The 25,110-nt window shown below is 52.0% G+C and overlaps 12 protein-coding genes across 14 annotated transcripts; 7 read left to right on the plus strand and 5 right to left on the minus strand.

Moving 5' to 3' along the window:
• Window positions 1–64: 64 nt before the first annotated feature.
• Window positions 65–1,558, minus strand: J3458_002682 (uncharacterized protein; the record flags this gene model as incomplete). The annotated part of the gene is made up of 2 exons (XM_007815096.2): window positions 65–539; window positions 612–1,558. 2 exons carry the CDS (start codon window positions 1,556–1,558, stop codon window positions 65–67), a joined length of 1,422 nt encoding a protein of 473 aa, XP_007813287.2.
• Window positions 1,559–2,690: 1,132 nt separating this feature from the next.
• J3458_002683 (uncharacterized protein) lies at window positions 2,691–4,124 on the minus strand (the record flags this gene model as incomplete). Its single annotated transcript, XM_066117301.1, has 5 exons — window positions 2,691–3,054; window positions 3,135–3,230; window positions 3,295–3,748; window positions 3,831–3,887; window positions 3,938–4,124. 5 exons carry the CDS (start codon window positions 4,122–4,124, stop codon window positions 2,691–2,693), a joined length of 1,158 nt encoding a protein of 385 aa, XP_065977084.1.
• Window positions 4,125–4,989: 865 nt separating this feature from the next.
• J3458_002684 (uncharacterized protein) lies at window positions 4,990–6,812 on the minus strand (the record flags this gene model as incomplete). The annotated part of the gene is made up of 3 exons (XM_007815098.2): window positions 4,990–6,181; window positions 6,241–6,376; window positions 6,512–6,812. The coding sequence occupies 3 exons, from the start codon at window positions 6,810–6,812 to the stop codon at window positions 4,990–4,992; spliced, it is 1,629 nt and encodes a 542-aa protein (XP_007813289.2).
• A 334-nt stretch (window positions 6,813–7,146) lies between these two features.
• J3458_002685 (uncharacterized protein) lies at window positions 7,147–8,837 on the minus strand (the record flags this gene model as incomplete). Its single annotated transcript, XM_066117302.1, has 3 exons — window positions 7,147–7,639; window positions 7,764–8,725; window positions 8,805–8,837. 3 exons carry the CDS (start codon window positions 8,835–8,837, stop codon window positions 7,147–7,149), a joined length of 1,488 nt encoding a protein of 495 aa, XP_065977085.1.
• A 1,149-nt stretch (window positions 8,838–9,986) lies between these two features.
• On the plus strand, window positions 9,987–11,583 carry J3458_002686 (uncharacterized protein; the record flags this gene model as incomplete). The annotated part of the gene is made up of 3 exons (XM_066117303.1): window positions 9,987–10,024; window positions 10,110–10,850; window positions 10,926–11,583. 3 exons carry the CDS (start codon window positions 9,987–9,989, stop codon window positions 11,581–11,583), a joined length of 1,437 nt encoding a protein of 478 aa, XP_065977086.1.
• A 422-nt stretch (window positions 11,584–12,005) lies between these two features.
• J3458_002687 (uncharacterized protein) lies at window positions 12,006–13,871 on the plus strand. Of its 2 annotated transcripts, XM_066117304.1 has the most exons (2): window positions 12,006–13,547; window positions 13,611–13,871. In XM_066117304.1, exons 1-2 carry the CDS (start codon window positions 12,055–12,057, stop codon window positions 13,828–13,830), a joined length of 1,713 nt encoding a protein of 570 aa, XP_065977087.1. In that variant the 5' UTR covers window positions 12,006–12,054; the 3' UTR covers window positions 13,831–13,871. The 2 variants fall into 2 exon arrangements, with proteins under 2 accessions (XP_065977087.1, XP_065977088.1); XM_066117305.1 differs by having other exon boundaries at window positions 12,006–13,871.
• Window positions 13,872–16,186, minus strand: J3458_002688 (uncharacterized protein). Of its 2 annotated transcripts, XM_007815102.2 has the most exons (2): window positions 14,699–16,186; window positions 13,872–14,633 (listed from the first exon to the last, which is right to left on the minus strand). In XM_007815102.2, the coding sequence occupies exons 1-2, from the start codon at window positions 15,987–15,989 to the stop codon at window positions 14,029–14,031; spliced, it is 1,896 nt and encodes a 631-aa protein (XP_007813293.2). In that variant the 5' UTR covers window positions 15,990–16,186; the 3' UTR covers window positions 13,872–14,028. The 2 variants fall into 2 exon arrangements, with proteins under 2 accessions (XP_007813293.2, XP_065977089.1); XM_066117306.1 differs by having other exon boundaries at window positions 13,960–16,186.
• Window positions 16,187–18,949: 2,763 nt separating this feature from the next.
• On the plus strand, window positions 18,950–19,574 carry J3458_002689 (uncharacterized protein; the record flags this gene model as incomplete). The annotated part of the gene is made up of 2 exons (XM_066117307.1): window positions 18,950–19,117; window positions 19,143–19,574. 2 exons carry the CDS (start codon window positions 18,950–18,952, stop codon window positions 19,572–19,574), a joined length of 600 nt encoding a protein of 199 aa, XP_065977090.1.
• A 179-nt stretch (window positions 19,575–19,753) lies between these two features.
• J3458_002690 (uncharacterized protein) lies at window positions 19,754–21,018 on the plus strand (the record flags this gene model as incomplete). Its single annotated transcript, XM_066117308.1, has 4 exons — window positions 19,754–20,249; window positions 20,365–20,546; window positions 20,628–20,784; window positions 20,837–21,018. 4 exons carry the CDS (start codon window positions 19,754–19,756, stop codon window positions 21,016–21,018), a joined length of 1,017 nt encoding a protein of 338 aa, XP_065977091.1.
• A 76-nt stretch (window positions 21,019–21,094) lies between these two features.
• On the plus strand, window positions 21,095–21,422 carry J3458_002691 (uncharacterized protein; the record flags this gene model as incomplete). Its single annotated transcript, XM_066117309.1, has 2 exons — window positions 21,095–21,381; window positions 21,416–21,422. The coding sequence occupies 2 exons, from the start codon at window positions 21,095–21,097 to the stop codon at window positions 21,420–21,422; spliced, it is 294 nt and encodes a 97-aa protein (XP_065977092.1).
• A 527-nt stretch (window positions 21,423–21,949) lies between these two features.
• J3458_002692 (uncharacterized protein) lies at window positions 21,950–22,666 on the plus strand (the record flags this gene model as incomplete). The annotated part of the gene is made up of 1 exon (XM_066117310.1): window positions 21,950–22,666. One exon carries the CDS (start codon window positions 21,950–21,952, stop codon window positions 22,664–22,666), a length of 717 nt encoding a protein of 238 aa, XP_065977093.1.
• A 1,048-nt stretch (window positions 22,667–23,714) lies between these two features.
• On the plus strand, window positions 23,715–25,058 carry J3458_002693 (uncharacterized protein). Its single transcript, XM_066117311.1, has 2 exons — window positions 23,715–24,488; window positions 24,551–25,058. Exons 1-2 carry the CDS (start codon window positions 23,746–23,748, stop codon window positions 24,831–24,833), a joined length of 1,026 nt encoding a protein of 341 aa, XP_065977094.1. The 5' UTR covers window positions 23,715–23,745; the 3' UTR covers window positions 24,834–25,058.
• Window positions 25,059–25,110: the final 52 nt, after the last annotated feature.

A 25,110-nucleotide genomic window follows, 5' to 3' on the forward strand; every position in this document is an offset into this window, starting at 1 on the left:
CATGGCATGTACCTGTAGTAGGGAATGATTGCTACCTTTAAAGTCTACCGGCTGGATTCCATCACTACGGGATCTTGAACCCTCCCGGAACTTGATGGGTGAACATGCCATGGGGATCAACCCTTGACCTGACTTGCTGCAGCTGTGCCACACTCGCCTGCCCGTAGCTTGAAATCACATCCTGCCACGGCGCCGCGTAATTCATGTAAATAAATGGGTCGTATACTCCGAGGTCCTTTGCTCTATGATTAATGTCCTCCATCAGCGCGCGCGCCGCGGCATATACCTTCTCATCATCGCCGGCATCAGACCACGCGGGCGACAAAAGACACACAACGAGCGGCTCGGTTCGGTCTGCGAGCCCCAAGGCGTTATCTTTGGCGCCACGCGAGTACAGCTGCGGCGGCAGCGCCTCCAAGTTGATGTTCCACCTGATGCCTGCGATGTTCTGTACCGACGGCAAGCTGGCGTTGTAGGCGTCGAACGTGGCATGGATCATTTCCTCTGTAGGCACAAACGTCACCGTTGTTGAGAGGTAACTGTATTAATTACTACCCGTTAGCCGACTTCGTACGCAAGGTGCAAGACAAAAAAAACACATGGCTACGTACCGGGCCACTTGTGGCGGCTGCAATGAGACCCCTTGTCTAGCGAGGGTCGACATGCTGGCCACGGTAGCGCCGGCGGCAGGGTAAGGGATTGTCGGCAGGTCAAGGACCGGTTGATAAAAGGCTGGAACCTCGTTGCCATTAGGCTTGGTGTAGATCAGCTGGTTCAGAGCGACGCTCAACTTGTGCGTACTGTTGAATGACCAGCCGAAGAGAAACGACGCATTCTCGTCGTAGTTGGCCGGGTCCATAAGCTTGGCATACGTCTGAGCTTGCTGCTCGACTGCCGAGAGTGGATTCAGTGTAAGGCTCGACCATAGCTGGCCTTGTTCAAACGTCTTGATAGTGAAGCTGGTGATGATGCCAAAGTTGTTTGCGCCGCCACGGAGCGCCAGCCAGAGGTCCGAGTTTCTCTGCTCGCTGGCCTCGACGACGGAGCCGTCGGCGAGAACAACCTCGAACGAGATGACTTGATTGCAGGTCCAGCCCTCACGTGGTCCGAAATATGAGATGCCGCCTCCGGCAGTGAGTCCTGCGACGCCGACGCCAGCAACACGACCACCGGCGGCGCTGAGGCCCAGGGCCTCAAGGGTCTCATAGACTGCATCCCATGTCGCGCCAGCGCCGACAGTCACACTCGACTTGTCGTCGCTCATCACGACCGAGTTGAGGCCGCGCATATCAACTGTGACTCCAGAGCAACTGGCCGCGCCTCGGAACCACTGGTGCCCGCCGCCCCGGATGGCAAACTCACCTCCGGTGGCTTTCATGGTCTCGACCACGCAGGATACATCATGGACCGACCTGGGCGTAACGAAGCATTGGGGATGGAGGCCCGAAACTTGCGGGCTAAAATACGACGTAAGCGCTGCGGCGTATGCGGCGCTTCCCGGAAACAGGACCTTGTCGGAACCGAGGGCAGCCTGCAAGGCTGCGCAAGTCTTATCCATTGCGTAACAGGATCAGCTCAGAAGCCAAGAGAGAGGGAAAAAGAAAAGGGAAAAAAAAAAGCGTGAAGAAAACGCCGTGGAAGGGCGGAGAGGACTTGGGGACTGATGCAGGAGGAACCTTACACACACACGACGGAGACTCATCTTGTCCATCATTCTGTTGGGTCAGGAAACAGCGCCGCCTGTGCACAATGTGACCCTACGTTATGTAGGTGACGGATTATGAACATACATGACCGCTCGAGGACCCAACTGCAGCTTTTGTTGGTTCCGAGCACTCGAGTAAACCGGCGCCTGCATGTCTGGGCGTGGTAATGGACCGCGACGGGGTCAACGTGGGTATTCATGGTTTTTTCAATTATACAGAATCAGGTGGCATACAATTTTTTCTCTCGGTCTTTCGGTCTTTCTGGTCTGGCTCTTCCCGCCCTAATCTGTCTCGCGCTCGCTTTCTTCCACTTCATGAAGCGCGCGTGGCGGCGGACAAGTCAACATTGTGCTGTTGATTAATTGATCCTTCGTCCTCAAACTGCGCTATACTCAGTGGCTGTCTGACGGCCATGTATTCGCCTGCCAATGTGGGATACCTGAGGCCCTTTGGGCAGGGATGGCCTCGTGTAATACACACATGGCAAGGGCCAGCACTGGGTATGTATGTTGCATGAGGTTGTCGACATGGACAACTTGATACAGCTTCTCGATGGTGGGGGCGAAGAGAATATTGATGACGATATTGAACGCAGTTGGTCTTAGCTATGCAACCAGAGAAGGGAGAGAGCTTCGAGTTCCTTGATCCTTGTTTCCGCGTACGACGGCTGACGGCATCAAGGCGCACCAGCCTTTTCCAACGGTTCAGCTGCAGCTTCAGACAAAGTACAGTTCCTCTTTGTGTGCTGCGCAGTGCAACGCAACCTTGCGAGCACTGTTTATGATCTTGGCATGTCCAGGCACTTTGCCGGACTCAAGCTCACGTCCATCTCCCTGGACACCTTGCCGAGCGTAGGAACCGGCCAACAAACAGGGTAGAAAATTGAAGGAAGCGATATCCCGCCATGGGCAGGCATATGCAGCAGAGTCTATCATCAGTGGCTGTATACATAATGTACTACACATTCTCCGACGTGAATTCCGCTCACACCCACTGTTGAGCCGGCCTGTGCTCACTCATGTGGTTGGACTGGTGATGCCACTCCGATCCGTCGTCATCTCGAGCCGTAGTTTTGAGCGGCTGTGTGTCACTCATTTCGTAGTCAAGTATTTGTTTCGACTGGTCACTGCCGCGACCAAATTGGCCCCGTTTCTGCTGCTGCTGCTGCTCGTAAGACGCACTTAACTTGGACGATGCAGTCTTCCCAGTGCTGGTGCCGGCGCGATGGCTACCCAGCAGGCGAGAGCGCAGCGACTTGAAGAAAGTAGATGCTCTGGCGCCAGGTGTCAGAAACTGGGCACAGGCTGGCATGCAGCCCACAATGATAGCTACATCCGTCTCGATCAGACTGGGAAAAGTTAGTCAGCCAAAGCGCGAGATGGAACGTCACATATCCAGGGAATAAGCCGAAGTAAGGATTAGACTCACGAGCACAGACTTGCTTGGGGGCCGAGCCACGACAAGTCGTCAGAGGAGAGGAGCTGCGTCTTCACGTAAAGCGACACTACGCTAGCCGCCACTCCGCTGCAAGGCAAAAGAGAGTTGGCCAATGAGTTCTCAAATTGGGGGGTTCGAGGATCAGACGTACAGAAGCGCGATAGAAAAGACGCACACAAGCTGAAGTCGTCGCTTCAGCGGCAGGTGGAGGCCGAGGAGAATTGGCATGGGAAGAAAGAATATGTACAGATCGATTGCTGTTCCAACAGCGCTCTGCACAGCGCCAGCCAGGGAGAACTTCTGGCCCTTGGTCTGCAGCTTGACAAGGAGCGAGGACCATGGTTTGCCAGGATCGGGTGCCGCATACACAGCAGCCAGCGGGATGTTCGACAGGTACACGAGGAAGGTGGCGGCGAGGCCAAGGTTGATGGCGATCTTGAGTCGTCTACCCGTCGCAAAGAGCTGTCGGTAGAGCAAGAAGATGGCAGCTTTCGAGAAGAAGAACACGGGCGAGAACAGTACCGTCTGGATGAAGGGGAGCTGGAGGAATTGCCCGGTGTAAAAACACACCGGAACGTCCCAGGCGTGGTGAAAGGAATTGTGCTCTGCCGAGACGAGGTCTTTCATCAGTACTATGAGGAGAGACGGTTGAAACAAAAAGCAACATGCCACAAAGTCGTGTCTTACGAGCGATGATGACGCCAGTGTAGGCAATGTTGACCAGGCACGCCACAAATGTGATGTCTGTATGCCGGTAAGCTACTGCATGTTCCGGATCCGGGTTGGGGTCTCACAGTCAGCAGAGTGCAACTTGCTGCGATTGATAAACAGTCGTCCAACCGTGAAGGCGGTTGAAATGGCCAGCAGCGTAGTGCCGACGGCGATGACGGTCGGTCCCAGACTTGGAGGATCAATGAAATTGTACTTGCCACCAGGGGGTTTTCCTGCTGGTATCTCGCAAAGATCCTTTGTCGAATTCATCTCTGGCCAAGGACCATTAACGGAGGAGTTGGACAAATTTTGGCGGGAATCCAGCTCGTTGTCGAGCAGATCAGCTTAAAGATAGCCTTGTTTCACTCCCATTCAATGTGGATGGGGGCCTTTGAGCTTAACTATCACATTGATGCGTTTATGGAGTCGTGGAAGAAAAAACTTGGTGTTCCCTCTAACCCTCGGAATAGCTAATACTCTCCCGATGACCACACCATTAGAAACTTCTCTTCAAACACACTCGAATATTCAGCCCCCAGGTTCTCGTTTCCATGCATCAAAGGCTGTAAGGCAGGGATTCTGCGGAAACATCGCCCTGGCAGAAGTGATACCCAGTGGAGGGCGAGAGGTAGGAGTACATATGTATGGTAATTAAAGCTGCCTACAGAATCAGACACAACCGGCGTCAATAAAAAGTAAGATAGAGCATGTCAAAGTTGCGACCGGCAGCGTCGATCGCATAGCACGACCAGGGACACTCGCCATTTGGGCTGAGCAGGAATGCATGGCAGACACCATCCCATTGCTTTGGCCAACTCGGCTCCCACAAGCTCTTGTTTTGTGTGTGAGCCAGGGCGCACTGGTTCCAAGCCAAGTAACACTGCTTCATGGTGAAGTTTGGCCAAGCATAAGTTTTGGCAGAAACCACGCATTGTGCTTCATTGTATATGCTGCAGTACACCGAAAACAGGCCAGTGATGGCGGAGGAGATTGACGCACGGGGCTGAAATCTGCAGCTAAGAGCATGGGCGGCAAATTTGATCCAAGGCGACTTTGCCTGGCGGCTGGCAGTCACAAGCTGGTAGATACAACGTTTGTGTTGAACTTGAGAGGGTCGAATAAGCCAAGATTGAAATTAATCTAGACACGGTTTTATGGTTTGGATCGGGACACACTTCAGCCTGACGCGCTCGGGATGGTTCATCCTAAGCAGCAGATTGTAATTGACGTCGTCTACGCAGTTTCGGACTCGACGCCTGGCCTGTTCCTGCGTTTCGCCTGCTTCCGCCTGCACGAGCAAGCGATGCTCATACAACAAACAAGCCAGCACTGCCACGCCTTCAACCTGGGAAAACTTCTTGCCAACACAGATCTGGGGGCCCTCCGACCAGGGGAAAAACGTCCCTCTGTGAGGAATGAGTAGCTCTTCGTCTCCCTTGTCGTCGCGAAAGATCCAGCGAGATGGTCTCCAAATGTATGGATCTTCCCAGTACCTGGCGTCCGTCTGTACGCCGAGGAGCAACGGGAAGACCTCGGTCCCCGGGGGGATGGCGAGAATTCGATCCCCGAGCCGGAGAGTCGGCGCCGTGTGGGACGCAATCTTAGGTATGCCGGTAATTGGGGGGAAGATGCGGAGCGTCTCCAGAAGCACAGCTTGGCAGCGTTTTAGCTTGAGGAACAACTCGTAGTCCCTCCATTCATCAGTTGGGCGACCACCTGAAAACATCTTGATCTCCCGGTAGATCCACACTTGTACGTCTGGATGTACTACAAGGAGAGCAAGGGTGAAAGTCAGTGTAAGGAGCACGGTGTCATGGCCTGCAAAATTGATGACGAAGCTGTTCCCAAGGATCTCATCAACAGAAAGGCCACTCTTCTTGACCTTTGCAGATACCGGGGCTGCACTATTTTTGGCCTGCTCGCGAGCATCTGGCTTTAGGGCACGGACGAGAGGTGTCAATAAGCCATTTCGTTTAGAGCTATCACTGCCGAGAGCAGCTGTCTCCTCACTGAGAACCTTCAGCAGAATAGACCTGAATGACTCGGCTGCGCGTCCAACTTTGGCAAGATGCCTCGGGATAATAGTCCCTCTGAAACGGTGATAGGGAATTAACATCAAGAGGATAGAATTTTCGAGAACAGTTCGCAAGGTATCCAGGTAGTCCTCCGCGGTTTTCTCCACGTCTTTCGGTCCAGTATCGGCCTGTGACTGGCCACGCTCATGGAAGGCTGCCGCACCGAGCACATTGAATGTGAGCTCTCGCAAGTCATTTTCAAGACTCTGGATATTGCCACGAAATTGAGTGGTCCAAGCGTCAAGCATCGATCTATCTCGGGCCTGAGTTAACCTTAGCCTGCAATCAGCCACCTCAGCAAGTCCACTTACCGCGTGTGACATAACGTCTCTCTCCACACCAAAGACATCAAGTCATCGTTGAACGGGGCCACGACAGCCTTGCGATGGCGAGGCCAGTCATCCAATCCCACAGTAAAGACAGATGGCCCGTAGATAGCCAGCATCCCTAGGGCAGAACTCCATTGTTAGCGCCATCGGGCCGACGTCCGTCGATGTCAGCATGGATGTCCGCCTCTTGGCAGAGATGCATCGAGACAAGCTAGGCCAGGGGTTGGGGGCCAAGAGATGGAAGAAGGCTTACGGTATTTTTGCACTGGACGCACAAAGTCACGCCATCTTGCAAAAATCTCGCCAATTATGTCCGGGTCGGCAAAGTGCAGGCTGATTTCTTCTGGTGACACGAGCGCCCAGACCGGCCCCAGGGCTGTGTTAGGCCGGCTCTTCTCCAGAAAGTGCCAACTGCGGTGCGAGTATCGTACAAAGTCGGGGTATGAGCTCCACGGCAGGGGCAGGCAGTTTAGAAGGTTCCACACAAACGGTTGAAGAATGACCCAGGTGTAGTTGTTGACGCCGAACGGGATCCTGACAATAGGGATGTCCATAGCGCGAGCCCTTTTCACGTTGGACTCGAGACGGAAAAAAGCCCACGCCAAGTAGGTAAGAATCGATGAGAAGAGTAGTGAAGCAAACATCGGCGCAAATTTGAGAGAAACGCTGATTAGCCAAGTACGTGTGCGGCAATTGTTGCTTGTCTAGCTAGACGCGGCCCGCCGCCGCAAATGTCTTATACTTATACCCGCAACTGGCTAACTTGGGCGACAGGTACGAACATTGCACGTACTTCGTAGCATTCAACCTTTTCTGGGGATTTGTACACTGTACGGGGTGAATATGTACTGCCACTACTCCGTACTCTGTCCCAATAGCCCTCCCTCATCATTGTGTCACGGAGTGGGCGAGCTTGAATCCACCCGGGACCATGCGAGTAAAAACACGTCGAGGGTCGTACTTGCGCTGCGTCTCGAGAAGCATGTCCACACTGGCCTGCCCGTAGCTGGCGATGGGGTTCTGCCATTGAGCCGCATAGTTGATGTAGATGAAGGGGTCCAGCTTGCCCATCTGGCCCACACTGTACTCGGCGGTTGCAATCAGCTTCTTCATCGCCATGTTGACGGATTCGTCATCTGCGGCATTGGACCAGGTCGCAGTCGCCATAACGATGATCAGGGGTTTCTCGCCACGGTTGGCCAGCCCGAGGGCATTGGCCTCAGCGTGCCGCGTGTAGAGTGCTGGAGGGATGGGATCCATTGCGATTGCCCACACAAGCCCCGGTATCTGGCGTACTGATGGCACGAGGGCATCCCATGCTCTCACGGTCGCATTGATGGCGTCGACACAAGACTGAATGGTAACGGTGGCCGTTGCCTGCCTGGATCCGCTCCCCCATCCCATCAGCAGTCCGTCTCGCAGCGGTTGGTTGGAAAATGGGAAAACAGGTGAGACGACAACAGTGTGTGTGGGACAGGGAGCATTGAACCGGGGAGGAAGCATACCTGAAGCCCTTGATATCCCTCGATTCGGTCTCTGCCGCCAGATCTGACATGTTGGTTATTCGCTGTGTGTTGGACAGAGAGGGCAGCCTTGACAAGGCATGGTACACTGGCGGATTCACCACCGGCCTGGTGTACTCCATGTTGTTGACCACGACCTTGACGTCCTGTTTCCCCGAATAGGCAAACGTGGTGAGCAAGGACGCATAGTCGTCGTAGATTACCGGGTTGTTGAAGTCGGACAAGGCAACCACCTGGTCGTCGACGGTGGAAAAGGGCCTGTCGACAAAGCCGCCCCAGAGCTGTCCCTGCTCAAACACCCGCAAGTCGACGCTGGTGACAATGCCAAAGTTGTTGGAGCCGCCACGGAGAGCCCACAGGAGGTCCGCATGCTGGTGGTGGTTAGCGTTGATGATGGAGCCGTTGGCAAGCACCACCTCGAAATTGATGATGGTGTCACAAGTCCATCCCACGCGGGGGCCCAGGTACGAAATGCCTCCACCGACAGACAACCCGCCGACCCCCACGCTGGAGGAGCGACCCCCACCCACTGTCAAACCTACGGCGTCGAGCCGCGAGTATACCTCGCCCCATGTTGTGCCAGCGCCAACAGACACAAAACCCCGACTGCTCATCGTGATGGCATTGAGGCCGCTGAGCTCGATGGTTGCGCCTCCGTGGATGTTGGCTGCACCTGCGAAGCTGGCATGTCCTCCGGATCGTACCGCAAACTGACAGTCTGGCCTGGGCACGGGGTTCTGCTGATCACCATGATGGATATTTGCGCCCCCCGTTGTGAGCACAATCACGGCCTTTGATACATCTCGCGCAGACTGGGGTGAGACGATGCAGTGTGGACGGACGGCTGCCTCCTGTTGGGAGAAGTATGATCCCAGTGATGCTGTGTAGGCTGCGCTTCCTGGGAACGATACTTTGTTCCCAAGTACCCTGGACAAGGCGAGACACTGCAGGGTTCGAGGACCATCCCAAGCATTAGATCCCGTACCGGCTTGCGGTGAGGAAGGGTTGACGTAGGAGACTCACGCAGATGGCCGCAGCGCAGGTCGTATTGAACATGTTAAGTTCAAGTCGTTTTGAATTATTAGTCGGTTGATAATATCGTGGCTGCCAACTTTGTATTATACAATCTACTGATTCTTCGCATCACACCTTAGAAGCTGTTTTTAGATCAAGTCATCATCCATGGTAAGCACAAGAGGAGCCGAACTGTTTATAAATCGGCGACAGGTATTGCCGGCTACTTGAATGTTAGTGCTGCTGCTGATGCTCAACGGCCCCCAAAAGCAATACCAAACATCGTGGAGTTGTATGAGATGCAAGCCGTCGGGTATGAATTTGATAGATATATTATTATGTGTACAGCGCAATCTTACACGCATATGCCGACAGGATGACAATGCTCCCGAGATGTCATGGAATCCTACCAACCAGATGCCGCCTCAAATACAAGGGATTAAAGCATCCTGCATTAAGAGATTGTAATGGGAGCGTATGAATACGCACAGTGCCTTGTCTATGAGCTTGCCATGTGTAAGCGAACGAACCTCAGCCATATCCACAGCACTAGAAATGATATCCAAGGTTGAAAGGAGGCAAAGTAATCCGTCATTACGTAGAACTAGTTGCATAGATTAGATTCGGCGGCCTAAAGGTTCAAGGCGGCCAAAGGCTCAAGGGTGGCCCAACGACCTACGACAACACTCGAACGTCCCTGCAGGAGGGCTCTTGGCGACCGCTGGCCGAGTCTCCTTCATTTATACAAACGAGCATTGATATGCGCTATACGACAGACTCTCCGAGCAAATCAAGATATTTGTGCTATTCTTCTTAATGATGTCTATGTCGGCCAACTCCACGCTCTGTTTGAGCAACGAGTCTGCCAGCCACTCCGCTGGTCTCCTGCACGCCGCCTACTACTCTGTACGCCTGCCCAACGTGGTCTCAACCGCGATGCTTCCTGCGGCATTTGTGTTCTCTACACTGGTGCTGTGGCGATTATGGCGGTTTACTGTGTTGCCTTTGCTATATCCCGACCTTCCTAAAGAGTTCCCATACTGGATACCAGGTAAGCGCCCGACAAGGAAGTGGACTTGGGAAGCGATGAAGGCATTAACTGTGTCGTTGAATAGTCTTGGGTTAGCAGCCCTGAGGATTCGTAAATTCTACCCATCCCGTTGACGCTGTCTAACTGTCTCCGTTCAGGTCATGCCCGTGCATTTTTCCAGGACTCAAACGGCCTACTCGTAAGAGCCAGGTATGATGGACGCGCTCGACCCCTCGACCCGGACAATAATTAGAGGCAGAGAAAGCTTACCAATAGTCCCCAAGGTCATACTTTGGTAGCTCCAAGGAGCCGTTCGCGCTAGTGGTGTTTGGAAAGACCTTTTACGTCGTCACCCAGGTCAAGCAGTCGGACGAAGTATACCGAAACAGCGAGACTGTTTCCTTTGACGACTTTGTGCAGGCCCTCATGAGGAACAATGGCAATGGCGAAGAGGTCATCAAGACTGTGTACAAGGCCCTGCCCATCGATAAAGCCGGCTTCCCCAACCCAAGGGGCGAGTCCATAGGCCGCTTGGCCTCTGGGATGCACGCGCATCAACTACATCCGGGCGCGAATCTGGTTGTTCTGCAGAAAAAGGTGCAAAAATGGTTGAATTGCCATGTGCACCCCAAAGGAATCTGTTCGAACCCCACGGCCACCTCGTCAGGCCGCAAGAGTGTCGAAGTACTGCTCTATCAGTGGTGTTCAGAATACTTTATCCGGCTCGGCCAGGACCTCTACTTCGGAGAGATGCTGGCGAAGATTGATCCCACACTTCCATCCACGTTTTTGCTGTTCGATGAGCTCATCTGGAAGATGCTCTACCAATACCCGGGCTTTCTGTCCTCGGACATGTCAGTTCCTAGGGCGCGGGTCATCGCCTCACTCGATAAATACTTGCAGGTGCCGCAGAAAGAGAGAACCGGAGGTGCGGCGTGGCTGGTCAATGCTATGGAAGATGAGATGAGGGCCGTGGGCGTCAAAGGAGAAAACCTCGCCGTTGTCCTATTCCACCTCTATCTTGCGTAGGCCCGCTCTCCATTCAAGCTTCATAATTGCACTGGGACATGAGCCAGAAACTGACCACAGGCCTCTCACAGCATAAACACAAACACCCGCAAAACAGCCTTCTGGGTCCTGGCGTATCTCCTCCACAACCCCGAGCTGCTAGCCGCCTACCGTAGGGAAACAGCTTCTGCATTTCGCGGAGCCGACCTGGCCGACCCGTTCATGATCCAAGACGCAGTGGCGTGTCCCGAGGTCGATGCCATCTGGCACGAGACGCTGCGCATATCGGGCTGGTCAGCGTCCGTCCGGCTCGTCACACAGGATACAGTCATCGGGGAGAAGCGCATGCGTAAGGGTAACCGCATCATGGTGCCGCATCGATTACTGCATTTCGACGAAAGCATATTCGGCGACGCCACGCACCAGTTCCGCACCGACCGCTGGCGCAACAACAAAAACCTGCCTCGGAATCCCTCGTTCCGGCCATTTGGCGGCGGCAAGACCATGTGTAGTGGACGGTTCATTGCTCGCTTCTCCGTGACGAGCTTTGTAGCCACGCTCCTGCACCGCTTCGACGTCGAGCTGGTGGGAAGCCCCAGGTTCCCGCGTGCCGACGAGGGCCGACCTGTGCTGGGGACCATGTCCATCAGGGAGGGTGATGATTTCAATGTCAGACTGACCCCCAAGCCGGAGTTTGCAGAATTTCGGGACGAAAGTAATGCGAGTTATCCTGGCTCAGGCTTTTTATAGTGGCGAATAGCACAAGCTGTTATTGTGTGTTGTTTCCGAAAAAATCAATAAGAAAATTTGTAGCTCTCTTATTAAAGCGTATGGAAAGACAGCTTCGGTTTTAAAGAGTTGTCAGGCTAATTTGTTTGGCTCAAGGTACATATGACAGCGACGATTGGAAACTAGGTGACCGTGACGCAGTAGTCCATCCAGCCAACCACGAGTATGCCAAGTTGGCCAAGATTAGGCCGAGGAGTCGCATCCAAAGAAAGCACCACATGTAGTGTACCCAATATTTCCCGTCCCGGCGCACTACAGCCGCTTCGGGCCTGAAGCCCTGCCGGAAACCTCGCCGGCCATGTCCGAATCGGAACCTCGACGCCGGACGGAACTCCGCCTTTCACTCCCCGCACCCGTCGAGCCAGGAACCTCGGAAAGTCGGGTTCAGATCTGACCTCCGAAACCATCATCGGTCTCTCTTTAATATCCGAGATGCGCCATAATATTCACACATATGCCGCCGTACTGAAAGCACACCATTGGAAGCCATCGCCACCACAACCAAACTTACACATCATGGGCAACACGCTCTCATACAATCTTCAACAGCACACCATCGACCTCGGTACCCGCGGCAAGATCACAGGTCTGCAGTACGACAACAAAGCCCGTCGCTATGCCGCTGTGCCCTATGCGCTGCCTCCAACAGGCGAACATCGATGGCGTAAACCTCGCCCTCTCCCGCCGTCATTCACATATTCTCCTGCCTCCCAACCATTCAACGCCACAGAGATCCGCCCCCCTGCGGCCCAGGAAGACCGCGAAATCGCCACGGGGCAAGTCAACTCTGCGAATGACGGCGTAAAGGGCACAGAAGACTGCTTGTATGTCAACATTTGGACCCCTGTCCCTGCAGACGCAGCCGCGGCAACGAAATGGCCAGTCATGGTGTGGCTGCACGGCGGGTGGTTCCAGGTCGGCGACGCATGCCACGATGCAGGCAGCGATCCGACAGAGCTGATTTCCACGGGGGGCCTGAACGCGATTGTCGTGGCAGTGAGCTACCGCCTCAATGTATTCGGCTTCCTGTCCTCGGGGGCCTTTTTGGAGGAGAGTGGCGGCGAGGTAGCCGGCAACTTTGGCCTATGGGACCAAAGGCTCGCCCTGGAATGGGTGCATGAGAACATTGCCGCGTTTGGGGGAGACGTGAACAATGTAACGATTGCGGGCCGGAGTGCGGGTGCATACGGCGTTGAGGCGCAGATTCTGCATGACTTTCGACGGCACCATGATGATTCATGTGCGGGAAAGCTGTTCCACCGTGCGTGGATGTCGTCGAACGCGATTCCCGCGCAGCCAAAGACTGTCCAAGAGGCGCAAGCGCAGTTTGACGAAGTCTGTCGACACTTTGGTATCTCACTTTCGTCGCCGCCGGCGCAGAAGCTCGCGCAGCTTCGGGGCATAAGCGAAGCAGACCTCTTGCAATGCATCCGCCACTTGAAGAACCATACCTTCCGCCCTGTGACGGACGACTTGTTCTTCCACGCCGACATGGTTGAGTACATACAGTCAGAGGCGTTCGCCAAGGCCTTTGAGTCGCGGGGGATGAAGCTTCTCATAGGGGAAGTTGCCAATGAGGAGACGCTGTACGCGCAGTTCAATGGGCCCACGGAACCTACTCTGGAGTCGCTGCGGCTCCAAGCGGCGAATTACTACTCCCCTGCCGCGACTGCCAAGATTCTAAGCCAGTATTCGCTCCCAAAGACTGATGACATCGAGGATTGGAAGGACGTGTTTGGTAGAATCATTGCGGATGGACAAGTTAGAGCGTCGAGTAGGTATTTGGTTGACGCGCTGAGCAGACATGGTCTTACGACGAGGGATATTTGGCGGTATCGAATTGATTATAGATTGAGCTTCATCGACGAGACGGTTGCGCCGATGGAGTACGGGGTTAGTCACGCCATGGACGGGCCGTTGTGGAAGTATGTTGTTCTTCTTTCCTCTCTGTGCGTCGATGTTAAAGTCATGGGCTCTAATTAGCACAGTTATTCTATCAGTCAGCTTCCGACGGACGAGGAGCGCAAAATGTTGGATGCATGGGTCAAGATACTGGTTGCGTTTGTTGGTGGCGATGAGGACTTTGACTTTGGCACAAGGACCATCGACGAGGTCAAGGTCCTCACAAGTAATAGGAATATTACGATTGAGAAGGATGTGAGATATAGCGAGCTTCGAGAGCTTGGTGCCACATTCTCACAAAACTGATTGCGCACTAGATGTACAGTCAGAAGCGAACAAAGTCCCGAAACAATTTCTTAGATGAAGGATAATCATATTCTATGAGGTATCTCAGGTATAATGCTCTATCAAAGTAAATCTAAATGTTGCAACGCCGCGCTAATGATGCTTGCTGTACATTTACCAGTCATTAACGATATCCACGTGGTGCTAGCAAAGGTCTAGCTAGCTAGGCCGCCTACGGCCTTCCGTATCCTCCTCGAATGCCTCTTCTCGTATGTCCTTTCCGGCAGGACGTACCGCATAATCCAGACTGGCAGGTAGTGTTCGATGCCGGCCTCTCAACATGACAAGGCAAACCACCAGCTTACTACCGGCGCGCCAGCCACCACAAAAACTGTAGTTGGCACCGGGTGAGCCAACGGATATTCCAACGCAGCCGTATGCGGATATAATTTCAAATATAATGTTGAAAACACTATATGACACTGGATCCTCGGCAAAGTGCGGCGCTTCCATGACGGTGATGATGAATGTGGCCAGTGCGAGCAGCCAGATGTCATCGGCTAGCTGACCCCTAATTTGCTGCGAGATGAACAGCCGCCTTGTCCTAAAGGACCTGAGGGCCTTGGCGTATGGATCGACGTATTCCTCGTCTTTGGTAGACTCGGCGGCAAACATTCCCAGGGAGCGCTCTTCATACACGTTGGAGTTGCGCATGGTGATGATGACTGGGTAGACGGAAATGTACATCATGATGACATAGAGTACTTGAAGGCCGATGTGTGTCTTGGCGATGGGGACGATGTAAAAGCCTCCCGATCGGACCGCTATAAGCAGTACTGGTTAGCAGCCGTGGATAATGAACCCCATGGGACAGAAGGAAACGACTCACCGACAGCCTGGAAGAGCCCGTCCATGATCCGCGGTCCAGAGGGTATGGCGGAGATGACGGGGTTCCCAATGTTGAGAAGCTCAAATGCCGCCCAGTCTATGCCGTTGAGCATAACTACCATGAACGCAAGCCACCAGGTGTGCTGCGTAGGAAACAAGTTTGTGTAGACACGGCGAGGGTAGCGTAGAATGTATTCAAGGGTCGACTGCCATTCAGTAACGAGTGGTCCTTGAGAAAAGACATTCAGGACCTTGTACACAGACCAAAGGATGAATCGAAGAAATATCGGGTAGGCCGTATTTCCGGCCAGGATTAAAAGACCCATGGTTACCAAGACATAGTACGCCGCCTGAAACGGCACCATGTTGGCGTCGAGTAGCGACATGCCGGAGTTGTTGAAGGCAGAGACGCCGTTGAATATGCCGAGCCACCATGGATTGATGCCGTTTTCTAAAGCCGGGCGCGCTTGGTTTGTGGCAATCCAAGCTCCAAGGCCCACGCAGCCAAGTACTTGCCATAGGGTGAAGTACAGCGGAACAACGAGAGAAAGCAGTTGAAGGGCTTTATGCTCGATGCTACTGACTTGAATCTTCTCTTCAGAAGTCAGGTTGATGAAGTCGCCATTTCGGCCTATGTTCTTGCTTGTCAGGAATGCTAGAGGGTTGGGCCTAGGTTCCATGGGTTGATGAAGCACTTGTTCAGATCCAAGGTTGAGCAAACGTGTGTTGCGGCTCCCCAAAGGTGTAGTGGAATTGAAACAGGTTGTCTGTACCGGCAGTCTCCCGAACTGTCCCGCATCGCCCTCGGTCGCTTTTGTTTCATGGGCGTCACTGTCCGGGGCATTCTGATAGGCGCCAGGATAGGGCACATTGACGCTCTGTCGACGGTCCAATTGAGGCTGAGAAACGCCATTTTGTGCAAGAAGTCGACAAAATGAGCGTTTTCTAGCGGAAATAAGCCATATCGAAACCCATACAGCACTGCCACAGATCATTAGCAGGCACAGCAGGACCTGTTGTGCCGTCGTCAGTTTGCTGAGGTCAACGGTGTTGAGACCGGTTTCCGTGACGCCGGACACGACCATGAACAAGCTGTCAACATAGGCGACGGAGAATTTCGGCTCGGACAGCAGCCAAAACACGACGGAGCTTAACAACGAGACGAAGATGAAGTAGGCGTAGTGGAGAGAGACAAAGTTGACGTGTTGGCTGCCAAGGCCGACGACGCGCCGCCAAGCCGCGGCCAAGAGCGTGCATGTGCCGTGCTGCGCGTTTCGCAGACTCATTTTCATTGAACTGGCCCGTCTGGCGCTCAATCATCTCCTCGAGGGTCGTGACGGGCATGGGCGGCTTTAAAGGTCAGCGATGCTGGCTGCGGAAATTTTCGATCAAATTTTCAGCTATCAATCAAGCCAGACGGCATTTGAACGAGACCAGCACCGCTCTCTGCTATGATTGACCAGACGGAAGCAGCCGACCGACCAGCACCTGCCGCCCCTGCTCGGGTGCGCCGCCGCAGCCCCACCGTCCAGCCAGCCGCCAATTGTCCATTTGATTCGTCAATCGTCCTGACCTACCCTAGAGCAAATCGTTTACACAGGGATTGCCGGCTTAGTCGCGTCATGATTCATAAACGTCGGCAATGCATGGTCAGACCTGTGCGACCATGCTCGGGCATGGCGACGGGAGCAGTTACGCGTCATTCAAAATTTCTCACGTACTATTCCGTATATCACCCTTGCATGTCTCGCTGCCAGATAAGACAGCTACACCATGTCGACGTCGGCCGCAGCGACACGGTAACACAGCTCGGCGACTTGAGGTAATTTTTGTCGCGGCTGGGAAGGGCATCAGCCTGACTCTAAACCATGTCGGACCCGGTGCCAAACAAGAGAGAGACACGAACCCGAAGCATGACGAAAAAGCACGTATCGAATAGCATTCTACTTCCACCCTTGGGGAAATTTTAGTATATATGAGAACTCACTAGCATGAGCATGTACAACAATGAGAATTCAAGACATGCTGTTCAAGACTTTCCATCCGGACCACATGACACGGTTCTACCCTGGTAGCGAAGACCATTTCTTGTATTACTCCGTACATGTCATCAAAACTACGACTTTTGCGGGCCAGATGATCTACCCGATCTTATCCACTCATTTATCGCCTTCGGGATCCCATTCAAATCCGCAAACTCGACACCAGCTAATCCTGTCTCAAGCTCTGCTTCCGTCTGCCCGCCCCCGCATTGGATTTCGCCAGTCGAGTCAAAATACTTTCTCGATCGGGTCGGAGTGGTCATGGGGGTAATTCGTTGTCCCTCTTCTGGTCCTTGCCTACCTTCTCAACTCCGTGTCTTTCTTCAAATGAAGCATCCTCCCCTTCAACTAAGGTTAGACCGTCTCATCTTTCATCCTCTGGAGGGTCCGTATTGAGACCATATTAAATAGTTTACAGTCCGTCCATTTGCTTTCTAGCCTGCCAACATGATATTGCTCGGTGTGATGAAGCACTGCGCGGCAACTTTCGCCCAATCCCAGAGGTGTGTATCGCGATCATTGTATTTCTCAAAGCCTTCGAAATTTTGTTAAGGCTCATCAAGACTGCAGCCCGGGGTTCTCCGAAAATTTATCAGCTGCGGGGGTATTTTATTTTCTTATTTCGCCCTGTCATAGCATTGTTGTCTTGTCCCCTTTTCGATGCTCGGATTCAACCTGCCTTCAAGTCATTTCCATGAATATCATACTATCTAGGACCTCCGATTGCCTCATGGACAGACCATCATTTAATCATCTCACAGCCGATCCAAGCATGTTGTTATACTTTCACCGCTTCCAGCACAAGCAGACGAACAACAGCTGCCTTGCCTGCTATCTTTGTGCACCCGGATTCTGTCTGGTTTCCGAGCCGGATGCCTGTTATTAGCCTTAGGGAAGGCCTTCTCAGGCTCCACAGCAGAGTTCTCTCTTCCTCCTCTTGTATGGCCTACACTTCCTCCCCGACCCAAGGATCTTGCCCGGCATTCTCATCACTTTTAGTATAATACATGGACTCGGTAAGTCTAAGCCGAAAGACGTCTCTAGTATTGGAGGCTTCCAAATGTGTAGGGGGCTACATCTCATTATTTAGTTCCGAATTTATGATTCACGGCATGTTGCATCGCAACATTCTTTTACCAGCCGTTTCTCCCACTTTTATGAGTTGAGGTTTACCGATAGCTAGTCCAACAATCGCCATGTACCATCTCCACTTTCACCACATAGGCAAGTTGCTAGTAGAACTCTACTGGCCTGTCTGTTTATAGGATGCTTCTCAAGACATTTCCCAATAGAGCAATATCAGAATGACACTAGCTAACCGAATTTAGGCGAATCTTAGAGAATTATTTAAATATAATCTCATAAAAAGGCTTTTGACGGGAAGAACCTTCCCTTGTGTAGACCCCAAAGATGCTTTTCGCCAACCCAAACCACCAGAAGACCGAGATAATGCCAATTTTGTATCGTAACCACCATTCGACACAGGACGTGGCTGTGACAAGGGCTTGATATCAAGGGCTTGGAGCAGAATGACTCTATTCAATAATAACCTTATAGGATGTCAAAGGTCCTTGATTTTCGAGGGAAAGGAAGGGACGAGTAACCTCATATATACATGAAAAGAACAGTTATGCCTAAGCTTCCAAACTGGTCATGTGTTCAGTTTGTGTAACCTCTAGATGCCCCTTTATTGGGAGGTGAGGCCTGTTGAGCCTCGACCGTGTACAGTGGCACCAGCGACCACTTTCATGTGTGCTTTACCCTCCTTTCTACGGAGTATACATGTGGTGACATAGTGAGCGATGGATTGGATAATGTACGTATATTGCGGTGGCCTTGTGTAATCCGTCAGTGAGACGACTTCATTCGTTGTTCGTTTCAAAGTCTTAGTTGCTTACTTCGTATTAGAGGAAATGATCAGTTCTCTCATCAGGAGTCCAGAACCTAGCGCAAATAACCCCACCAATTCCTTTGTGTTGGGCTGCCTCACTCGTTGTTCATTCGATGTGCACACCTAGTCCGACATGACTTCCGAGAGCTTACATCATCTCATCCATTGTTCCATCTGTGATGTTTCACGCTTTCGTAGTATTTACGGAGATCAGTACGACAGAACCTTTCAAAATTACGAAGCTTGGGCCAGATCAAAATATAAGGCGGAACAGCTTTTTCTTCCTGATTGGATCCAAGAGGTCATAGGGATAGACAAAATGGGTAAATGCGACTGGGCGACAGTACGCAGCATTGCCAAAGATGCCTCTAAGCTCAAAAAGTTGCGATCTAAAGGTTATCTTGACCAATTACTTGTTCTTGCTGTCCGCCGAAACGACGTGGAAGTTGCTACAGATCTCCTTAAAAATGGATGGAGCAAGCTGCAGGTATATTGACGAAGGCGATGCGCAGCGGCCTTCGATTCTCCATATTGCTGCCTCAATGGGTAACACAGATTTGGTAACGGAACTCATGAATTACATACCGCCACTTTGCACCGTTGATGCATTTGGTATGCTTCCCGCCCACCGGGCCGCGGAGCGCGGTCACCGCCGGATTGCTCAACTTATTTTCATGGGATCAGACAAAGATGCGCGGGACCAATGGCCAATATTCATGGTCTGCGAAGGCGTCTCACCATCTACAATAGAATTCCTCTTGCGATTTGGCTTTGGCCCCCAGTGCTCTGACAAGCGAAAACGGACACCGCTGCACATCGCTTCGTCCACGGGAGCAACAGACATGTTCGGCAACTTTTGCTCAAGGGGGCAGACAGGGAGGTGCAAGGTGACAAGGGAATTACGCCACTTCATGTTGCGGCATTTGGAGGTTGGACCAGTGTAGTTGATGAACTCTTGGACTTTGGGGCCTTGACAGATGTTACTACCAATGCCTTGCAAACACCCCTTACGCTTGCAAATCGCCTAACCCCTCTTTGGCCGTTGTTTTTACTCTCCTGCGACGACAGTTCAACCCGCACGCTATGGATTTGAAAGGCATGACGCCTCTGCATATCGCAGTGAATGATAGAGCTGTTGCTTAAAGCCGTCACCTACCTCAACGGAGTCAAAGAGCTCTTGAAACTAGCACAAAGGAACCAGGAGATCACACGAATAATCCAGCACTACCACCGACTGTCCGGATCACCCATCACACATGCCGTCATCGACCAGGGACAGGTTGTCCCGGAGCAGCAAAGGAAATTTAACGTTATCTTCGTTCAGGGATATTACGATTCTCCAACCAAGTCGTGGTGTGATGGGTCGGCTTCATGGCTGTGGCCTACTAAATACCTCCCGGCGAGCGAGTCACATGCCCGAGTCTTCTTCTGGGACCGCCAGTTTAAACTGACAGACTTCTCAAGCGCAGAAGATGTCCGTCGGCTTGGTGTAAAGCTCTTGGACTTCATCCGTAGCACAGTGCATGCTCCAGAGCTCTCTTCAAAATATGGAAAAGCTACACCGCTGGTGTTCGTCAGCCACAGCCTCGGTGGTCTGGTGGTGAAAGCAGCGCTCGCTGGTGCAGCCCGGACCAATGACTCTTGCCTCGGATATGTGAGGGGGGTCGTGTTTTTGGGGGACTCCATGCAAAGCCTCAGATGAATATTCCTTCAACGATGCTATTCATAGCCTAGTTCAAGCGGCAATTGACAATCGCCTCGACCCGGGGCGGCACACTTCATTTAGCGGGCGAGCCAAACCACGTTTCGCCCGGTCGGATCAGGCTAAGGAATACAGTAGACTTGACTTGGACTCGAAGGGAGTATGTCAAGATCTACACATCAAGGTCCTCTCCATCACAGAGACATTTGGTCAGGTAAGATGCCTTTCGTTCCTACTTGGTTGCTTGGGAGTCAGTCTACTAACCTTCAAAAGTTTACGCCTGCGGACAGCGTAGGCTATCAACTACTTTGTGCAAATTATGAGCTTCGAGAAGGATTACAAGAGCCTCTCCAGATTATCGTGCACGGACGATGTCGTCTACAGAAATATCGTGGAATTCCTTCATGAAATCTTATCAGAGAAGCCGCGTCAGCCCATGTATCGTAAAAAAGGTACGTGGCGATACGCCCATTATGGTAAAATAGATTACTAACATAGCCGCAGATATTATTTCGGCGTTGCAAAATGATCCAGGTGGTTATACGCTTGATACTTTGAACATAACCACCTCACCACTGCTGAAGTCTCTACCCAGCCTGCCGAATAAGCCGGTGAAGTGCAAAATATCAGACTGGATAGATGATCCCGAATGCCCGGGGTCTCTGGATTCAGGGCAATGCCAGTAGGGGTAATACTACCTTGACGGCGCAGATATACCATCATTTGACCCAATCCTTCGAAGCTCATAGTCCTTCGGGCACTATGGCGGGCCAGACGGTAATTGCAGCCTTCTTCTTCAACATACCGCTCCAAGGACAAAAGACAGTGAATTACATGCTTCGGTCCGCTCTCTGTCAAATACTCATGAAACGGGGTGATCTTGTCAATCTCTTCATGCGAGAGGCATTCATATACGGCACATATCTTCTTGAATCGCCTTTGTCGTGGCCTACTTTAAAGTCGGCCTTTGAGGGAGCTGTACAAGTAGCTCCAGATACCAAGTTTATCCTCCTGCTCGATGCCTTGGATGAATGCATGCCCGAGAATGGGTATGATTCGTATTCTCGTTCCTAAGTATGTCAGTTTATAACTGACTGCCGATGGCATCGCAATCTGAAGATATGCTTCTCCGGCCGACCTTCGAACGAGCCGATCGCAGAGTTCAGCGCGGTAGCACAGCTGCGGATGGGAGAATATGTTGCACGGTCAAAGCTCAACAACCACACCATCTAATAAAGGGGCATCGCCGATCCAGGACCTAGAGGTTACACAGACCGAGTCACTAGGAGTCCTAGGCATAACTGTTCTTTTCATGTATATAATAATTACTTACACCTTCTTTCCCCTTAAGAATTAAGGACTTTTAATATCCTATAAGATTATTATTGAATAGAGTCATTCCACTCCAAGCCCTTAATATCAAGCCCTTGTCATAGAATACAACAGCGTAGATATTACCAATCACGTTGGAACAACGACCAGCCAAGACAAGCGACGTCAGAGGAGAAATCTCCCAGAAACTAGCGAAAGAGGTTGCCGATCGTTTTCGGGGTGTAATGCTGTGGGCAGCTCTCACTGTTGAAAATTTGGTTCACCGATTGGAGAACGGCGACTCGTATGAGCAACTCAAGCACCAAATTTGACCGTACCCCAGAAGCGCTGGAGACTCTCTATGAGAGGGTGTTAGACGACGTTCTGTCAGCCTACAGGCGGGAGGCAGCCAGGATTCTTCGAATTGTCGCTATCGTGCCATTTCCATTAGACATTGATCTGCTAAGCATGGCAGTCGAGGATCATCGCTCTAGTTCTGAGCCCGGTATCTCTATGCAGGATGTTCGAAGCGATCTTCACGCTATCAATGCCAGATTTGGATGTGATAAAGTGGACAAAAACGAGTCAGCTAAGGAAGAATGGAGACTTAGGGCAACTATACATATGAACAGCCGTTGTGGCGTTCTTCTGTCTCTTCAAAATAGAAACGACGTCTGCTTCTTCCAAGAATTCGTGAGGAGTTTTCTCTCAGAGCCTCGAACTCTTCGACGTTTAATCGGAGGGCTGACAGACACAAGCTTCGACCCTCCCATCAACTTGCTCAGCGCTTGCATTATTCGCCTCAAACAAAATCTTGACGATGGATGGCAAAGAGAGTATTCCACCGTTGATTACAAAGCACTTGTCAACTTGGTGACCGCCGACATTGAAAATGGGCCAGGTCAATTCTACAGCCAAATTTCCGATGGGCTCACATGTGCAGCTTTGTCTGTCTTCGCATTCAACACCTACAGCCGTTACCGACCGGCTCAACCAACAAACTCCCCGGGCCTGGCTTCTTAGAGGACATATCATACGAGAACTACGGCGTTCTTCTAGCTATGAAAGCCGAGCTATGGTCATATCTGCGCACTGCAGTGGATGAGGGGGTCATAATGCTGAAGGACAACAGCAATGTCTCCCCCCTCAAACATCTCATTAATACGAAGGACCGAGCTGCGCTCCCTTGGGCAACCACCATCCGCGACTCTTATTTTTTTCTACCCCCTGACATAGTAGAGGCTTTCTTTAGCTTGCACGCGGATCCCAATGATGCTACAACAGCTCGGAATGTGTGGCGTGAAGTTCTCGAGGCAGGCTACCACGTATTCTTCGCTGTCGACATGGTGCCAACTGACCCAGGTCTGGCGCAGACATACGAGAACGGGAACAGACGGATCAAGACCACGGGGCCGTTCCTAGACCACGCAGCCGATGTGAATGCACGTTTTCTAAAGGTCACGTTCGAATTGCGCGGTCCTCCAGTGGCCAAGATCCCGGTACTATATTTAGATTCTTAAAGAGTGAAAGCTACAGGAGTTGCAAAATACTCAACGGGCAACTCGAATCTCACAAACTCAATTGTTCTATGCTATAAGATATACATGAGCATGTAATCATTCATACTGTCATTTAGGCGTCGTACAGGCAATCACACGCATATAGACCTAGATAGTATTAAGTTTAAATCGAATTCCGAAGTATTTTTGTTAATTACCACGGAATTCCGTAGAAGTTGGTCGAGTCTCTTGCCGGTTTTATCAAGGTTACGGCGTTGGGAAATTTGCTGCCGTGCTTGAAGGGCACGTTTCAACAGGGCACCAGCGTTTTCAGGGTAAAATGCGAAGGACTCCGTATTCAGCTGCAACTGCAGTAATGAATGAGACATGTCTGTCCTGGCATTTTGAATGCACCATCCAGTCGGAAGTCATCCGCGTAGGTATGACGTTCTGATGTGGAGGTGCCACATCTATGATATAATGGTGACGCCGATGTGCGTTGCAACACCCCAAACTACAAAACGGGCGCACCCTGCTCTGCTGAAAGCCGAAACTTACGGAAAACGTCAAAACAACCTGACTGTCTAGAGAATACCTTCCATTATGCCCAACACGCGGTCTGGAAAATCTAGCGCCGGAGCGCAGACGCAACCAGTACAGAAGAAGCGCAAAACAGAGACAACCCACGAAATCAGCCCGAAAAGGAAGAATAAAAAAGCCGGAGAGCAAAAAAGTACCACTGCTTCGACTAAAAAGCGCTCACGAAAAGAGACGGATGCAAAACAAGAAAACGCCAACACACAAGCACCATCTCGTGTCCTAGAAAAGGGAGTGCTATACTACTTTATCCGTGGCCGAGTAGGCAGCGATGAACCCAAGTCCATCGACGACATCGCCAGAGGATATCTCATCCTTCGGCCCATCCCCGATGACGCAAAGCTCCGCGGCGCACTCCCCACGTCGGCTACAGCCAGACTTATCGCCTTGCCCAAAAAGGCGTTGCCTGCAGGCCCCAAGGACAGATTCATGGCGTTTGTTGAAAAATCACATGCGTCCTTTGACGAACTTGAAAAGAAGTTTCTAAAGGGAGAGGTTTACGAGACGAAGACGGTGGGACGGCGTCAATCTCCCGATGCAACGCCTGTAGGGGAAGGTGTGTACGTTATTACGACCACGGGGCGTGAGAGTCACCTTTCGTATATGGCAACTCTGCCAGATGAGCTGGGTGAGCTGCAACATGCGCTGCGATTCAACGAGAAGGGAAGTTTTATCATTAGTAGTAAGAATCCGACGTATAAGGGGCCGTCGTACGCGCGGCTACCAAAGGGCCCGGAGTATCCTCAATCGTAAGTGCACGTCAATACTCGGGAAGAGTCATTCGAGGTGCGGCATCTGATATATCTGGCAGGGTACTTGATAAGTTCAAGGACTTGCGCTGGGTGGGAGCGCAGCCCGAGTTTTTGGATTATCCTCGCGCGCAACTCTTGCTGATCGGACACAAGACCGGGCTCGGCGAGGAGGACAAGAAGAGTGAAGATGGAGAGGATCCGGTCGAGACGTTGAGTCAGCTTGAAAAGGACGACCTTGACAGGATGAAGCATTTGTCGCCGGATGAGTCTGATGCGATTTATGCTGATTTGCATAGCAGGAGGATGGCGCATCCGGAGATTAAAAGTGACCTTGGCGGCTAGGGACTCTTCCTGATACCTTTTCAGCCCATAGCTGTGCTTTGAATTCGTTATACTTGGTCGACGTGTGTGTTGGTCTCGGTATAGTTAATTGTTGTCCGATGACGGTTGATGTCAACGGTATACTGGGCATCATAGGGCTTGCCGGCTGCACTACCTACCAAAAGCGGAGAAATTGACTCTCCTGGTAGTGCATGGTCGCTATCTCTCTTTATCACGCTGGTCCTCACCAAAAGGGAAGAGTGATAGGCTGTGGGTTAGCTGGTAATAGCCATCTCTT

The sequence above is a fragment of the Metarhizium acridum genome (genome assembly GCF_019434415.1).
Source record: "Metarhizium acridum strain ARSEF 324 chromosome Unknown scaffold_13, whole genome shotgun sequence".
Classification (NCBI taxonomy): Eukaryota; Fungi; Ascomycota; class Sordariomycetes; order Hypocreales; family Clavicipitaceae; genus Metarhizium; species Metarhizium acridum.